General features: G+C 45.5%; 1 protein-coding gene across 5 annotated transcripts in view; it reads right to left on the bottom strand.

Annotated features, from left to right (window-relative positions):
* ADAMTS17 (ADAM metallopeptidase with thrombospondin type 1 motif 17) overlaps positions 1 to 17602 on the bottom strand; it is a 265853-nt gene that overhangs the window by 246125 nt on the left and 2126 nt on the right. For 4 of the 5 annotated variants that reach the window (XM_039492977.1, XM_039492975.1, XM_039492976.1 and 1 more), the window contains exon 3: positions 4744 to 4909. In XM_039492977.1, the coding sequence (XP_039348911.1) occupies positions 4744 to 4909 (166 nt within the window). Of the gene's footprint in view, positions 1 to 4743; positions 4910 to 5902; positions 6032 to 17602 lie in introns of those variants that run through there. The other variant, XM_039492979.1, reaches the window with a different exon arrangement.

Genomic DNA, 17602 nt, shown 5'->3' with positions numbered 1-17602 from the left:
CTAACAGGAGGGCAGCTGGGCCAAATTTGAGGGAGGGGTGCTGTGAATATGTGCGCCACTCAAATTTAGCTCAGCTGCCCCTCCAGCGTGGGGCGGGGGCAAACCTCAACGGCACTGCAACGTGACCCCATGCCAGGTAGCAAAGCCTGGCTCCAGGAGACAAGCCCAGCCAGCACAAGGGGACAGGAGCTGCCGCTATGGGGTGGGCACACAGCAATTTCACTCTACCATTCCTCCTCAGGCCTCCCTCCTGGGGGCAGCATCTGACCCCCTCTCTCCCCACCCCCAAGACCTCCCATTCCCTGGGAGAAGGACCCATCCCGCTTCACCCTTTCGAAAGGTGGGAGGTAGAATCATTGCTATTTAAAACCTCATCATCTGAAGCTTCCCTTATTTATTTTTTACCCCCCCACCAAAACAAAATAATCCAAGTGGCGCTAATTCACTTTACTGTCCACCGAGTTACAAAGGTTCAGAAGGAAAAACTAAAAAAGAGCAGCTCTGGTAAGTTCTAAGAACACATGAAAAACAACTAAGAATTGGTAAATATTCAAAACCATGGCACTCCCAGAGCTTAAAACAATAAACCCTTTAATTTATATTTGCACATGCGTGAGTGTTGGTATGTATACACAATATACAGTTCCACACTATATAAGTATTTATAAAATTTATAGTGTCTAAACATATTTCTTCAACACTTGCAGTCTCTGAGTGTGCATGCCAATTTTCAGCCTGTGTGATATTTGACAGCCAAGTTACAAGCCACTGCAAACGCGGGTCCCTAATGGAAATCTGGATAGTTCCTTAGTTCTAGTTCTTAGTAATGAGGTCTTTTATTCCCATGAGAAAGCTTGGAAGCAAGCCGCTCGCATATCATTTCCATGCCGTTTCACTAGGAATGGACCTCGGGGTGGCAGAGAGGATTATTTTTTTTTTCTGTTTCTAAACTCCATGTGCACAAAAGTTAATCCAAACCAGACAGAAGTCAATTAGGTCATTAGTGTGCTAAGCCTATTAACAACCATGACTTACATTTCTTTCCTGCAACAATGAAAAACATTCAGGAGTTTGCTTTTAAGCAGGAAGGCCCAGGAGCAATTCCATTATTTTCTGACATTGCAACTTGTGGCAGGGGCTGCTTGGACCAGCAGAAGAGTCCTACATTGTACATTTGAGCTTCACTTCCACCTGGCAGGTTTGCAAACTCAGTCCCGTAATGCGGCACACAAGATGAACCTTGCCAGAGCGGAAGGACAGTCTTGTGGTCAACGTCCAGGACTGGGATTCAAGAGGTTTGGGCTGTTCCCAGCTGTCTCAGACTCCTTGTGTGACCTGGGGCAGGTCACCTAGGATCAGCTCCAAAGCCCATTAAGTCAATGGGAAACTTTCCATCAACTTCAACAGGTTTGGCTCAGGCTCGTAATCTCCCTCATGGGGTTGACACTGACCTATATCACCTGAATGTTATCAGGGTAGAGTCGCAAAAAGCTGCAAGGTGCTCAGATACTATGGTACTGATCACCATCCAAAAGCTGTAAATAAACAAGGAGCCCAGTATTGCAAAGTTCTGGGCTCCCTGGACTCCAATGGAACAAATGAGCAAAGGGAGCTCTGCATCATGCAGAACTGACTTTAGTTTTGCAGTGGCAACCCACTGCGTCTCAGTGGGACTATAAGAATGAAGGTGTAGATGAATAATGAGTGGCAATGTGCAATACTGCACGCGCATTGCTTGTCAGGAAAACAGCCTCAGTTTAAACTATTGATGATCACGTTTTATACTATTGTAGTAAAAATTGTATTTGCTGTAAGTAATAGAGATGCAGTAACTACAGCACATAGCCGTCAAATCTTTTCTGGAAAGCCTGAGAGGTCCAAAACGTTGTATGTGCAAGAGCAACCTCTGGTATGAGACATGTCATCCTCACTAGGGTGATCCCAGGCTGCAGAATTCTGATCAAGATCTTGTTCTCCCCGCAGTTCAGGGGTGTTTGGAGCCAGGGTTTGGGGGTCTGAACCCATCACAACAACAGCCACTGGTGAGGTAAGACTCAGCTCTACACAACACACAAGAGAAAACAGGGTCTCTGCTTTAAACCATGTTCTGTCAACAATCAGCAACTAACCAATCAGTGCTGACTATCCAAATTAATGAGCTAATTTCCAAAGGTTAAATCCCCAAACGTGGCATCCTTTAACAAGAGGATATGCAAACTTTCCGAGGCCCTCTGTCCCCTTCACCACAAATCACTCCACCTCCCCAAGTCTAACTGCAACTGCCTTTCCTATAGCATGCTGGTTTCAATATCGGTGACCTCCATGGCTGCCACCTCCCTGAATGTCCCATGACAGCTCCTGATCTTCTCTACTCTGCTCAGCATACCTGATAAACTCTACTCCTGATCCCCTCAACTCCCATATCTACTGCTTCCCTGACTGTCCCACTGCAACATAGCATAAAAAAGTACACACAGCATGAGCAGTTATCTCCCACTGCTCCACCCAGCACAGAGTTCACCCAGTACAAGAAGTGGGGATCAGGAATGACGGGGAAGAGGTACGGGGAACGAAACACATAGGCACAAATTGCTGCTCACGAAACGAGACCAGGTTTTGCAGAGTATGCAAGAAATGTGTGTGTTCAGCCTTCTAGGACGGATCCCCAGCTAGTATAAACTGACAGAGATCCACTGAAGTCAATACATCAGTTTACACTAGCTGAAGATCTGGCCCTGGATCTTAAAAATGGGAGAAGCCAGGACATGGTCACTAAACACACATTCATACATCTTCTTGGAATCGCTGAGGGTATTTTAATATCACCAGCTGTTTTCTTATTAACATTAAACAAAAAATAGAACAGGGGGGAGGGGGGAGTGGGAACAGCTGCATTTGTTCAATGTTTCCAGTACAGTCGCTACGTACTGAAAGGCTGAGAAGATTTGCAGGGGCTCATAGGCACAAAACTCTCCAAGTGGATACATTTACCCAAGCTTTTGGCTTTTATTTCCCTGGGGTGACTGAAGAGGTTAAAAAAAAAGGGGTGTGAGGAAAGAGAGGGGAGGAAAATATCAATAGGTAGAGAAATGCTAACGAAGAACACAAGTGCCACTGATTAAATGAGATTCTTGCTCTCTCTTATCCCAATGTTTGCAAAGGAGGCGACCACCACATTCACTTGGAGCTCCAACCTGGGTTCACAGGGCTAGAGAGAGAGCCAGAAGCTCCCTGAGGCTCATCTCCAGGGAAGTGGGACATCCGAATAGGTCATTTCATTTATCTTACCTGATCAAAAGGAAAACCGTTTTTGTGAGCAGCTATTTTAAAAGATCTTTACTCCTAAAATAGATAAGTCAAAATTTGCCAAGAACGTCATGCTGAAAAATCAAGCAAGCAGCAGGAACCAAAGCCAAACCAGATTTCACGTGTGAAATCTGGGGTCAAACCACCCTTGGCAATTTCAGATTCACATAAGCATTTACAAATTCAATGAGAAATAAGTTTGCTCATCTGGCTGCATAGCTTGCATCACTGTTCATATTAAAAGGTGGGCTGCTCCAACAGTCTGAATTCAGATAGATAAAATGTGGGGAGGACAAACTGAATGTTTTTAAATTTTGTACAATTTTTACCAAAAATTAATTATGCCCATCTCTCCCCTCTACCAGATATTCCGATTATGCATTTCAAATTCTGAGGGAATACACCTTTTCCTTCCTACAAACAATTTCCTGGGATCACGCTCTGCGAGAGGCACCTTTGAATCTTCTTCATTCATAAATAAATTACAAAGCTAGGAGTGTACATGAGAGAGTTTTCTCAGGCAGGGCCTGATCCTGTTCCCACTGACGTCAACTGACAAAACTCCCATTGACTTAAGATGCTGTAAGATCAGCCTGTTAAAAGTGGAACATTGTACAGTGCCTTCAATCAGGTTCTCACAGCCCTTCACAAGCATCTACATTCGCGACACGGCCAAGTATTGTTCTAACCAATTTAGAGACGAGGAAGCTCAAACACAGTGAGGTTAAGAGATTTGTCCAAGGTCAGAATGCTGGGAGACAGGCACAGAAACCGGGGGTCCTAATTCTCTATCCTGTTACAATCATTCTTCACATTTTCTTGTAACAGTGTAACTCAAAGAAACCCATTTAAGCAAAGGTTTAGACGGGGGTCGGCAACCTTTCAGAAGTGGTGTGCTGAGTCTTTATTTATTCACTCTGATTTAAGGTTTTGTGTGACAGTCATACATTTTAATGTTTTTAGACGGTCTCTTTTGATAAGTCTATAGTATATAACCAAACTATTGTTGTATGTAAAGAAAATAAGGTTTTTAAAATGTTTAAGAAGCTTCACTTAAAATTACATTAAAATGCAGAGCCCCCCGGACCAGTGGCCAGGACCTGGGCAGTGTGAGTGCCACTGAAAATCAGCTCGCGTGCCGCCTTCGGAACGCATGCCATAGGTTGCCTACCCCTGGTTCACACCATATTTATTTTTCAATTATTTAAACGTAGGGTTTAAAAGATACCCAGCATATGGGTCTATTTATCTTTGTATTCACATAATTGACATTTAAAACCTCTTTACCTGAAGTCGCAGCATGATCCATCACCACATCTCATTCATCACTACCTCTCACTGCCCTAAAATTCAGAGCTGGAGCACCGGTGAACACACACCTTTGACAGAACAACAGTCGTGACTGTAATGCATTCATGCAGTTGATCTCAAACTCACCTGATACGACTTTGCAGTGCTCGGCAGGGACCTGGGACTTAGCAGAATAGGTGGATTTTGAGGCTCGTTTGTGCCTGATGAAATGCTCTCTTCCACTGAATGAGGTCTCTGAGATATTTACGGGTTGTATTAGCAGCTGTTCTGTTCCAATCTGGATATAGCCAATCTGTCCACACAGGGGAAAAAATATTAGTTCCTTTGGCGTCCTAACTATTTTATTTCCTAGATCTCATTGTGCTGACTCAGTGCTCTTCTTATTCCCACCAGATCACTTCACAGCAATTCATTTTCAAGCTCATTTGTGAGTATACTTAGATTTTAAGGCCAGAAGGGACCAAGACAATCATCTAGTCTCATCAGCATGACACAGCCCACAGATTCCACCCGTTGTTTATGTGTTTGAGTGGAAGGTAAGAGTATAGCATCTAGAAGCTCCAGTGTGCTAGGTGCTGTGTATACATAACAAAGAGATGGTCCCTGCCTCAAAGTATTTAGCAGCTAACATGAAGGTAGGACTGGAGAATCTGTTCCTTTCAAAAGTTGTGGGAGCACAAATATGCATTTTCCTAACATTTTATAAAAACACTTTATGAACATCAGGGAAAAAAACCTTCTCAATATTAGGATATATTAAACTATGGAGCCAGAAGAGTCTCTGACAAGAAGAGGTGAAAGCTCCACTGATATTTAAAAACGAGATGAGAGAAAGAACTGACAAACAGAACAACCCTGGTACAGCAAAAGGGGATGGGCAGGACTCAGTGTTCAAATACTGCATGGTTTCAGAGATGAAACAGACCAGGGACATACTGTCTTGGGATGAACAAACTAGCTCAGAAAAGCTAGAAAAACCTACCGAGTCCCCAAAGTATAAATACAGGGCCAGATTCACACCTAGCAAACTGGTCTGGCATTTTGTGGAGTACCCACAACAGCTGGGGGAGGAAGGAGAGGCACTACTGGAGGTTAAGAAGATAGAGAACCATGAGGGGGGTAGAAATGAGAACCACCAAGTACAGGCTAGTGGATCAGCCAAAGAGCCAAGTGCGCTGGAAAAGACACCAGTGTTGGATGAGTCAGGAGGCCAGAGACGGGGAAAGGGAAAAAGATTTGGTGAGGTTGAGAGATGAATGATAATGGAAAGGATGAGGCCTCTTACGGTTTGGATAAAGCTGAATTTGCTTCAGACACACACCCAGACGGTCAGGGGCTCTTCTTTTTTAACAACTCTGAAGACCCCAGTAATAAACTCCCATTGGCTTTTTCTTTGCTGGACTTTATCTGAAACACTAAGTTTGAACATTTACTGTTACTCAGCATGAACCCCCCACTCCTATAAAAGGAAAGAGCTGCATCTCTCAGGCATGACATTAGAGTAGATTTCCCTACTAATGGAATTTGATCGTCACTGTCTACATGCTAAAATGTTATATGTCTTTGATCCTCTTCATTTCATTTCCAGAACACAAGGTGAAGGAGATGTCCATTGCATTCTACGTGCCTCTTAACGGAACATGGCCTTGCCTATTTGCAGTGCTGCCTAGCAGACAGAGCACTGGACAGGGACTTAGACCTGGCTTCTATTCCTTGGTCTGCTACTGGCCTACTGTGTGACCTCAGGCAACTCACCTCACTTCTCTGTGCCTCAGTTTTCCCATCCTTAAAATGGGGATAATGATACTGAACTCCTTCGTAAAGTGCTTTGAGATCAATGGAGGAAAAAGTGCCAGGCATTACTTGCCATGAAAGCTGAAGAAACCCAATATTTAGGTCCTGTTTCCATAATACTTTAAAACAGAATTAAATCAACTCTGTGTCCTGAATATTCTACCCGAAATGGACTAGTACCAGTTGTAGCCCAACAGACAATCAAGCTACACACAAGCCCCAAACCAGAGCAGACAAGGATACAAGTGGACTGAAGGTCTCAGCTTCAACAGAACTTTTGCCAACAATCAAGAGTTTTTACTGCACAAATAAAACTGTCTTAGAGTGGCAACATATGACCTACAGGGAAGTCTTGATTTTTTCCTCCTCTAGCGTCACACATTTTATTAATTCCTCAAGGACACTTGGAAGATGGAAAAAGGGAGGCCTGGAGGAGGACTTTGTTTTCAAAACAAAAAAGTTAATATGAACATGGCTCTAAGCTGTTCTGAAAAGACGCACAAAGGAGACGCGTTATAACCACATATCGATGCACAGATAGCCATGCTAAATCGGGGGTAAGCACAATTCCAAAGAGGTGCTGCAGTCTCAGGCAGGCTGTGCCCCAAGTTTACATTTTGTGAACAATAAGCGAAATGATTATTTTGATAATTTCAAGGAAACCAGTTATTTTAATGGGATTGAACTCGTCTCCAGTATTGGTAGCGAATGGTCTTTGCGAACTCACAAGGGCCAGGCCAGGAAAAATGTGTGTAAACAGAACTGAGCCTTACTCGGCTACTCTCATTGCCCCAGCTGAACAAACTGCAACCGAGTCAACACACACCAGAAGTAGAAGAGGGGTGAGATGCTACCTGCTGCGGTTCTGCGAGATGCGGCGCAGAACTCACAGCCTAGGGTGGCTTTGTATTCTCCCAATTAGGGGCTTCTCTGCTGCCCTTAGAGTAACACGGACGGCCCTGGGGCCTGTCTGAATACAAGCAGCCTCCTCAGGGCCACAGCACAGCCCCGAGTCTTTGCAGTGCTCCAGCTATAGCGCTGCCACCAGCCCAGACTCTTATGCCGGGCTGGCGAGGGCGGGCTCCAAGTCTGTCTTCCACACTTCCTGCACCAGGGGAATCCTCTACCAGCCGGATCCAAGACTTATTAGAGCCCCTTTAAGCCATGCCGGCCCTTTAACTGGCACAGAGAGGATCGGGTAGGGAGAGGAGCTCACCCTAGCCTGAATCTTTTAAAATGCTCTCAGTTTTTACTCACCCTGCTGGAGATTACTAACCTCGGGGAGAAAAGGCGCGTGTTGACAATCTGGTTTCGTGATAACATATCGACTTTTTTCACTTCACTGATTCATCAATTATTTTGATTACTATAAAATAAACAGTTTTAAAAATAGGACTTTTTACACAGTAGGATCCCTTGAAAGTACGCTACGCAACTAAGGGTCTGATCCAACTTCTACTGGCGTCAACTACAAGGTGCCTATAAATCCAGCGCACGCTAGATTGGCCTTTAGTGCATGTTAGCTTGATTTAAAAAGGGCTCAGGCTGCGTTCAGCTCTCTCTGCGGGGCACACGTATGTAACACCCACGGTATAGGGAAAGCGAGACTAGATGGGTTTTTTCAATGTGTTCTATGCCAGTCAGGCAAGCATCCAAAGAAGGGCTCTGCACGTACATGCTAGTGCAGGACACTGAACCGCTGACTGCAGTAACATGATTTAAAATGTACGTTACATACATCCTGAAAATTCTGTGTTTCCACACACGGCGCCAGATCCTGTGCTCACTTACACCTGGGCCACCCCATTGACAGAGTCTGGCCGCAGATCCCCATAAAAGGATTTTCAGCTAGAAGCTGCTAACTCTCATTTCTGTAAAGCAGGGGTCGGCAACCTTTGGCATGCGGCTCGCCAGGGTAAGCACCCTGGCTGGCTGGGCCAGTTTGTTTACCTTCCACGTCGGCAGGTTTGGCCAATCGCGCCTCCCACTGGCCACAGTTTGTTGTCCCAGGCCAATGGGGGCGGCGGGAAGCACCGTTGGCTGAGGGATGTGCTGGCCACCGCTTCCCACTGCCCCCATTGGCCTGGAGCAGCGAACCACGGCCAGTGGGAGCCACGATTCGCCAAACCTGCAGCTGCAGCAGGTAAACAAACCGGCCTGGCCCACCAAGGTGCTTACCCTAGCGAGCCGCATGCCAAAGGTTGCCGATCCCTGCTCTAGAACATCTAGGAATTGGAGAGAACTGAGCACCCAATGCAGAGTCCTCCCAAAATCAGAGGCCACTTTCGAAAGCGTAGGCTTTAAAAACTCATGGTGCCCCAAGTCAGCCCTTCCCAATTCTTCCACAAGGATAGCAATGACTTCCCTACCTCAAAGGAGGGCTCCGAGGGGAAGTCCATCTATGCACTCTACGAATAGATTTAGACCCAAATGGAAGATGCTATTTATGTGCAAGAATTACAGTTATATGTGGGCCCTACGGAACACCTAATAGTTTCACGGAACTTGCTCCACACTGGAGTTTTGGAAGAGTGATAGTTGTTAAAGATAAGAAACTAAGTGGTCTTTGCCAGGATCATTTTGAAGAAAGCTGTAATTCTAGCTTTCCCTATGGCGCTCTCCACTACATGCATTCCTTATTCCAACCTTCCTGCTGGGAGGTAGCCTCATCCCCCACCCCCTTTGATTTTTTTCAATATAGGTTTTAATTATATAGGAGAAGGGTTGTAAATCTGGTACTTTGGTACTAAAAACCACACCAGAGCTCCTGAAACTATGCCAGCCATTTTCTCTGGGGCCAAAAATATGTAAGAAAAAGTCAGTTTCATCACCACCTAACGTTAGCCCAGCTTTCTGGCATCAAGTGCAAAAATAATTTAAACCACTGGGAAGTCCTTATGTTTCACATTTGCTTTGGAATTGAGAAAAAACTCTTTCCTCTCAGTTATGGAGGGAAAGAGCTACACGTCTCTACCCTGGCACGGGTTAAGAAGGAATCTAGGATCTAATCCTACAAGCTTATTAACCGGAGTTTGGGTATGGAAAGCTTGCAGGATTGGGCCCATCAAATACATCTAAAAGGATTTACCATTTCCCCCAAATCTGCCTCTAAGAAATGCTGAAGGCTTTCTGGTTCACTCAGGGACATAATGACCTAGTGCCTTGACTACTGACTCAGTTCATTAATTTGTTATTTTGCAACAAGTACTGTTGTTCAGATTGACTCTTCCAAATTCACTGACTGCACCAGTCTTCGAACCAGACAACAGCATCAGAGCAAGGCTATACTAAACTGGCCTTAGCACAGTCTACCCCTAACTAGCTCAGGCGTGGAATGGGGGCTGGTTACTGGAGTTACTGAAGTCAAACGACGCAACATCACTGCTGGGGCTGGTTTTCCCAAGCCTCTGGCTGTGGAATTCTCTTCAATCACTCCAATTAAATAAAGTTTCATATCTGTCAATTTAGGTTCACTGGGGAGTCGGGGGAAGAGATCACAATCTTGGATACCTCCTGTGGTCTGTATGCTGCTGTTCAAGGAAAATATGTAAGCAATAGCATGACAAGCAACGTCATTACATCAGATAACGGCACAGGTTGCGACTGCTGGAAGGCAAGAAGCCGTCAGCCGACTGCCTTCGAACACCTGAGACATGAGAGTTATCAGAACAGAAAAATTCAGTGTGGGGACTTATTTGCAGCTCCACAGAAACTCTAGAAATTCACTGTCAGAGGTATGAATCGAATTTGGACTTTACAATTAGTGTGACAGGCTATTACAACTGACAGAACCACTCCGTGCAGTTAATATTCCAAGGCTGGAATAGTTTCACCCTCACAAGGCGTGCAAGTGAACTGCCAAGTCAATTCAAACAACAAAATAAAAAGACGTCTACCCTTCCCCCAGCCACATCCCACCCCAGTAACAATAATGGCTCCCTCCTTTGCCTTCTACTCAACTTTTAATCTCCGATCAACTCAAGATGGCTCACCAGCAGAAAACGTCCCATTCCTTAGTTCTTTATGTGATCAATGAGGAGTTCAAACACACACACACAGCTTCCCAGCGGCTTGCATACACATCAAACAGTCATGCAAGAAAACATCTGCTAACGCTAATCTACTCTTCTGCTACCGGGAGCTAATCACCCTCCTGGAGTCTAGGCAGTATCTTGTTTGCCACTAAGGCCTGGTCTACACTAGAAAAGGTGGTTGGTTTAAATACATCAGTCAGGGGTGTAAAAAATCCACCCCTGAGCAGTGTAGTTAAACCGACCTGAGTCACTGTGTAGTGAGCAAGTATCAGAGGGGTAGCCGTGTTAGTCTGGATCTGTAAAAAGTGACAATGAGTCCTATGGCACCTTACAGACTAACAGGCATATTGGAGCATAAGCTTTTGTGGGTGAATACCCACTTCGTCAGATGCATGTGACGAAGAGAGCACTAGGTTGCTGGAAGAATTCATCCGTCGACCTAGCTACCCCCTCTCAGGGAGGTGGATTATTAACTACGCCAGAGATCGGCAACCTTTGGCCCGCAGGCCCGCCAGGGTAGCCAGAGATCGGCAACCTTTGGCATGCAGCTCGCCAGGGTGCTTACCCCGGTGGGCCGGGCCAGTTTGTTTACCTACTGCATCCACAGGTTCAGCCGCTCGCGTCTCCCACTGGCCATGGTTCACCGCTCCAGGCCAATGGGGGCTGTGGGAAGCCGTGGCCAGCACATCCCTCAGCCCGCGCCACTTCCTGAAGCAGCAAACTGCGGCCAGTGGGAGCTGCGATCAGCCACACCTAGAGATGCGGCAGGTAAACAATCCGGCCCGGCCTGGCCTGCCAGGGTGCTTACCCTGGCGGGCTAAGTGCCAAAGGTTGCCGATCCCTGAACTAAGCCAATGGGAGAACCCCTCCCGTCAGCATAAGTAGTGGCTACCCTGAAACACAACAGCAGCGGAACTATGCCGCTGTAGCATTTTAAGTGTCGACAAGCCCTAAGCCCTTGTCCACACTCGGCTTTTGGCGGCGATCTCACACAATTACGCTGCCACTGATGGTAGCAACAAGGAACTGCTAGTGTTGACACAGCACTGGCATTCCGCGAAGGCCATTCACCAGCACTTTTCCCATTGTGTCCTCCAGACTTGCCCCAGGTCCTGGCTACCGCAGCACTCCCATCTTTGGCTATTACTAGGGTGCTATCAAATTCCCGGTCATGACACACGTGTCACAGACCATGAAATCTGGTCGCCCACCGTGAAATCTGGTCTTTTGTGTGCTTTTACCCTATACCACACAGACCAGCATTTCTCAAACTGGGGGTTCTGACCCAAAAGGGAGTTGCAGGGGGAGGGTCGCAAGGTTATTTTAGGGGGGCTGTGATATTGCCATCCTTACTTCTGCACTGCCTTCAGAGCTGGGTGGCCAGAGAACGGCGGCTGCTGACTGAGGGCCCCGCTCTGCAGGCAGCAGCACAGAGGTGAGGGTGGCAATATCATACCATGCCCTCCTTACTTCTGCGCTGCTGTTGGCAGCGACACTACCTTTAGAGCTGGGCTCCCGGCCAGCAGCCGCTGCTCTCCAGCTGCCCAGCTCTGAAAGCAGCGCCGCCGCCAGCAACAGCACAGAAGTATGAAATTTAAAATTTTTAAAATCCTATGACTGGGAAATTGACCAAAATGGACGTGAATTTATTAGGACCCTAGCTATTACTGATGGAACAGCATCAGTGGTAAGGAAAAGGTGGATGATTTTTCAGTACAAACTACAGTAGCCAAAGCGCAATAGTGCTCATCAGAGATGGAAATCCAAACTTCCAGAAGTGCACTGCATATGGTTCTGGTCCAGACCACATGCTAATACAATCCAGCATTTACGCTGTTTGTCCCACCCGTTGTCAACGCCATAACATCACTTAACATCACCCATAGAAAGGTAACAGAATATAAATTTTAAAAAGTGACCTGCAGAGGATTTTTTTTAATTGGGCTCGTCTTTTTTTTTTTTTTTTTTAAATTATTCATGCTGAATACAGAAAGTTTGTTTTCTTTTCCTTTGGAAAAATCAGGAGTGTTCAACCCAACAGATTGTTTTGTGGGAGGATTTCTCAGAGGGTGATTTTTATACTTGATGAGCCCAATCCTGCAAACCTTTTGAGGGAGGGTCTCCGAGATGTGTAGCGTGAGCTCTCTTTTCTTAACTGGAGGGGTGGGGGTGGTGAATTTTTAACAGAGGCTTCCTTGCTCCTAAGTGCTCAGTTGGCGTTGGAGATTAATTACACAGGCACGCACACACTTTTAAACAGTCTGACACACTCCCTTCCCAACTTCTCAGCTGTGACTCTGAAATGTTTTAATTTCCACGCATTCTCCAGTCACTCCACATTGCACAACCAGGCTTCAACCCAGCTGACTGGGGCCTTCTCTGTGTATTTCCCAGAGATCACCGCTTCCCCTACAATCCCACTGTCACCCCAGAAGAGTTCAGCTGGGGTACTTTTACTGTCGAACCTCTGCACTGGGCTCCCCACAGCCAGCAGCTGAATAGAGCAAACTCTCTCTGCCATCACCCAAGCATGATGGCCTTTCCAAGGCATTTAATTACTCCTACAACTTCCTGTCTGCCAATAAAAAGAAGTCACTGAGGTGGGAGGAGGACTAACGATAGACTGGTCAATATTCCTACTACTGCAGCTAATTTATGGGTGCATTGTCTTCATTTCGTCTGGTGCTCAGAAGTCCTGGCCATCACGCTATACCAAGCAGCATTTGATTTTATTACTATTTCCACTCATGTAGCTCCTCCCATGCAAGGTGGGGAAGAAAAATTCCCTTCCATTTCTCTAACTGCACAGACTTTCTCGCAACTCATCTACTGTAGCTTGACTACTTCATCTTGAATTCGCCGGCAGCAAAGCATGCTTAGCCCCTCGAAGGGCAGGGCCCCTTAGCTCTCTACTCAACTTTCCCGAACAATGCTCACCTGATTGGGTCACATTTTCAACAGTGTCCGGCCGAACGCTTTATTGTCTCCTTTTGTCCATACTTGCCCAAGTTTGTCCACATCCATCTAAAGAAGAATGGCCCATGCAAAATGCTCCAAAGCTTAGCTGGAATGGCCTCATTGCTCTGCTGTTCTTCCCCTTTTGTGTGTGGAGCTGGAAAGAAAAGAAGTCCTCTTCTCTCTGCTGAATATGGAGGACAATGCTGGAAAACCGTGATGGTTTCCCAGCTTTTAGTTTATTCCTTCAAGTGTAACCTCCATCACTTCGCTTCATCGTACAATGGGGACCTCATGGTTTTTATTCGACCAGCTTTTGTACCATAGGTAATCTGCTTCCACTGATCTACTCCGCTCAAATGAGGCTGCACAAAGTCTTGCTTGAACTCAAAGGGGATGGAAACACAGTGTGGAAAGTAAGATAAATGATGCTGGGTAGAGGGAAACGCTGAATCTTTCACTTACTTCTTAGCTTCAGGAATACATGTATTTGAATCCAAACCCCCCAGCCTCCGAATTTTAGAATGGACCAAGCAATTCCGACAAGTCTCTGGATCCAAACCTGCCCCAGTGATTTCCGTTTCAGGTTGGTTTCTAAACCAGAACAGACACCACCTCAAAGTGAGTCTAAACCTAATACACAGAAATGACATCCTCGATTCATCTCTAAGCGCAATCACTTAAACACTAGCAAAAATTCAAGGCGCACATAACCCAAACCACCTTCACCATTGCCCTGCATGCTTGGCATGTTGTCACTGAAGTACAAACATACTAATCAAACGTGGAATGAACAGTGTCTCATTCTAGCAGTTCACAGAGACTCTGGCCGGAAAGAGAAGGGAAGGAATTAATATTTAAAATGCAAGCTTTGAAAACTCCCAATTCCAAATGGAGACATGTTGAAATGCCACCACGCTGGACACCATGAGGCAAATTAATGACCAAAAGTCACCTGTAGACAGGGTTCACCTTTTCTTTTACTTGGGGGATGGGGGTTAGGGGATCTGTATAGCTGATAAGCCTGCTAGCCCTCAGGGAAGAGACTGTGGCAATTAACACATGGAAAGCTCAGCATTTAAAAAGCTGTATCTGTTCTCTGCTATGGCTTCAACCATAAGAGTAACAAAAACACAATAGAAGGCAGCTGTCAAGCACTGCTCTGCCAAACTCTGCTAGAGGGTTGGAATCAGTCCAGAATAAGAACAGATGAACTGGGTCCGTGAAGTTATACACAGTATCAATGAATAAATAGAGCTCTCAGCTGCCTGCAGCAAACATTGCAATTTCCACACTAAAGGAGACCAGCAGTACCCCATTCCACTATCTTGTCTTTGATGCTGGCTGCTACCAGGTGGGACCCTACAATATTTACCGAGCACGTTTAAAAACTTAACAGTCCCCTGCTCGTGTTATAACAACACATGGTCTTGCCTGTGCAAATGAGTCAACCCCTTTTATTGAGGAACAAACCCTCACGTTAAATACCACCCTAGCTCTGCTTAGACCAGGGTTATCTAACCCTGCACACAACAAGCCTGTTTCATCTATACCAGTGTTTTCCAAACTTGGGATGCTGCTTGTGTAGGGAAAGCCCCCGTTTACCTGCCACGTCCACAGGCCTGGCTGACTGCAGCTCCCACTGGCCGTGCTTTGCCGCTCCAGGCCAATGGGGGCTACTGGACGCAGTGCGAGCTGAGAAACGTACTGGCCGCCGCGTCCAGGGAGCCGCAATCGTCTGGACCAGCCCAGCCCGACGGGGGCTTTCCCTACACAAGCGGCGTCCCAAGTTTGGGAAACACTGATCTACACTATAACCGCCACCACTTCTGTCATCCATAGAACTGCACTGCTGGAAAATATGAGTTCCTAGTTTTCTATTGCAGACAAGGTCTAGGTGGCAGTTTGAATTAACAACCTACTGGAATGACGGTCTTGTGGTTAAAGACCAAGACTGGGAATCAGAACACCTGGGTTCTAGACATGCATAACCATGGACTTCCTGTATGACCTTGAGCAAGTCAAGTCATAGATGCTCTCAGTACCCTTAAAGACTGTTTACACACAAAGCTGCACCCGTTTAACTAGAGGCACAATTTAAAACTGGGTTTAGTTAAACAATGTAAAAGACGTGGCTACTCTTAAATGGATGCAAAACCGGCTTATATCAAGTTATCTTAAATTGATTAGTCTACACAGGGCTTTGCATTAATTAAACTAAATCGGTTTTAAAACTAGTTTAAGTTTAATTGGTGCAACTTCTACATAAACAAAAGCTTTAGTGTCGTGGTTAATGCCTCTTTACTTCATGGGGCTGTTAGTAGGCTTAATTCATTCACGTTTGTGAAGTGCTTTGAGATCATCCTCCCCATCTCTCACGCCTAACTAGGTGACAATGTCATGGCTTTATCCAACAGATGAGCAATAATCCCAGTATGCCCATGTACTCTCTCTCTCAATATATGTTTGCCTCCACCATTCCCAGCAACAAATGCACAGGTGGCACAAGCATGTGCAATTCCCCTGAATTTACCCATGTAAACAAGGAGCAATTTTGGTGTCCAAGTCACTGTTCCCTGTAGAACTTACTTATTTTCTGAACCCAATGTCAGTTAGCTCCAATGGCATCATTTTGATGCTTGTTTAAAATTCATACATGCTCTAGAAATATCCTGACTAATTTGCAGAGTAGAGAACAAAGATTAACTAGTCTAGTTCCACCCACCGCCCTCCCCTGCCCCAACTTTTCCACTGGGAATAATGCCAACTTTTTTCACTCCCCCTCACTCACTCCCAGATCTCAGGCAATTAATACTGTGTCTAAAACTACATTCCCCTTTCAAAAAAGTTCTCTTCCCTGCCTGTTGTACTTTTTAGCTATGCTACAATAGGTATTTTTAAAAAGTCCAGCACTTCATGAATGGGATTAACAAAGCATGCTTCGTGGCAAACGTGCAGAGCTGTCAGTGAAAAAGCTAGAACCAGAGGGAACGATTTTAAACATCAAGAAGCTTTTGGTGGTATACGGCTCAGTTTACAGTGTCAATCACAGATATGCTAATATTCAATATCTTGGATGCAGTCTTTTACCTGAGGCACAGCGCCCTCATATGGTTCCAAAGGAAAGCATCAAACCCTGCTTAACCCATGTGCTGAGCAGTTTCTTATTTTCAAGTCACTTTGGATTAACTGTTTGCCAATAGATCTGTACTTGAAACAATAAGCAAAGGCTCTCAGTAAATGTTCCTATACTTTCAAGAAATCAAAGTTACCAACACTAATTAAAAACCAATAAATTTCCCAAACACCCGAGTACTCAAACCTCTAATGACCAAGGCAAAAGATCAAGAAACAGGAGAGCCATCCTTAACAAGAATTCCTTTTACTGCTTGAAGGGCAAGTGAATGGCTAAAATGCAATGCCAACTGTATTTCACGGAATGCAGTCTGGTTAAACAGCACAAGCAGCCATCCCACCCCAGATTATCAATGCACCTCTCTTTAAAAGGAGGCCGCACCAGTTTCTAACTCATGTTTCACAGGCAGCACAATGCTCTCCCATTGTATTACAAACCCAACCATAACACTTAATCCTTCGGTGGAGAAATTCTGCCACCCAATGTGCAAAAAGCATCGTAGTGTCATTAAGCAGTTTATTCCACGGGCTATTCTGTCACCAACAAAGCTATCGGGTATCTCTAAATTGCTGTTCCAGTGCAGAAAAGCAGATATTCATGTGCACTGGTCAGGAAAGGGCTGATGTGAGGAAATGGGTACAGATAAGGAGTCTAATAAAGAATCCAGAATCATGTTGTACTCTTTGAGTAAACATTGTAAGGGGTAAGTGCAACCACAAGATGACGAAATAAATAGACTCAAGTTCCAGCTAATGGTACTTAGCTCTTATACAGCCATTTGATCAAGACCACACAGCAAGTCAGGTGGCAGGAACAGAGATTGATCAACTAAGCCTAGGGCTGAGTTCTAAAATGTGCTGCCTCTCCATGGGGAATTTTTTTTTTTTTTAAAGGATGCCTTGTTCTGGCCAGATGAGCTGTCAATCACATACCACACGGCAGGTGACAGTCCAGCAGCTGGGTGAGAAGTAACTAGCTACTGAGATGGGCAGTACAGGACAGGTCTTTCTGGAATATAGGCTCAAGACACCCAATGGTTCAGTATCGAGATGTATCCAGGCTACTA

This window comes from Mauremys reevesii, linkage group 10 (genome assembly GCF_016161935.1).
Source record: "Mauremys reevesii isolate NIE-2019 linkage group 10, ASM1616193v1, whole genome shotgun sequence".
In the NCBI taxonomy this organism is placed as follows: domain Eukaryota; kingdom Metazoa; phylum Chordata; order Testudines; family Geoemydidae; genus Mauremys; species Mauremys reevesii.
Note: the sequence above shows the minus strand (reverse complement) of the source record. Positions and strands in the feature narration are given on the sequence as shown.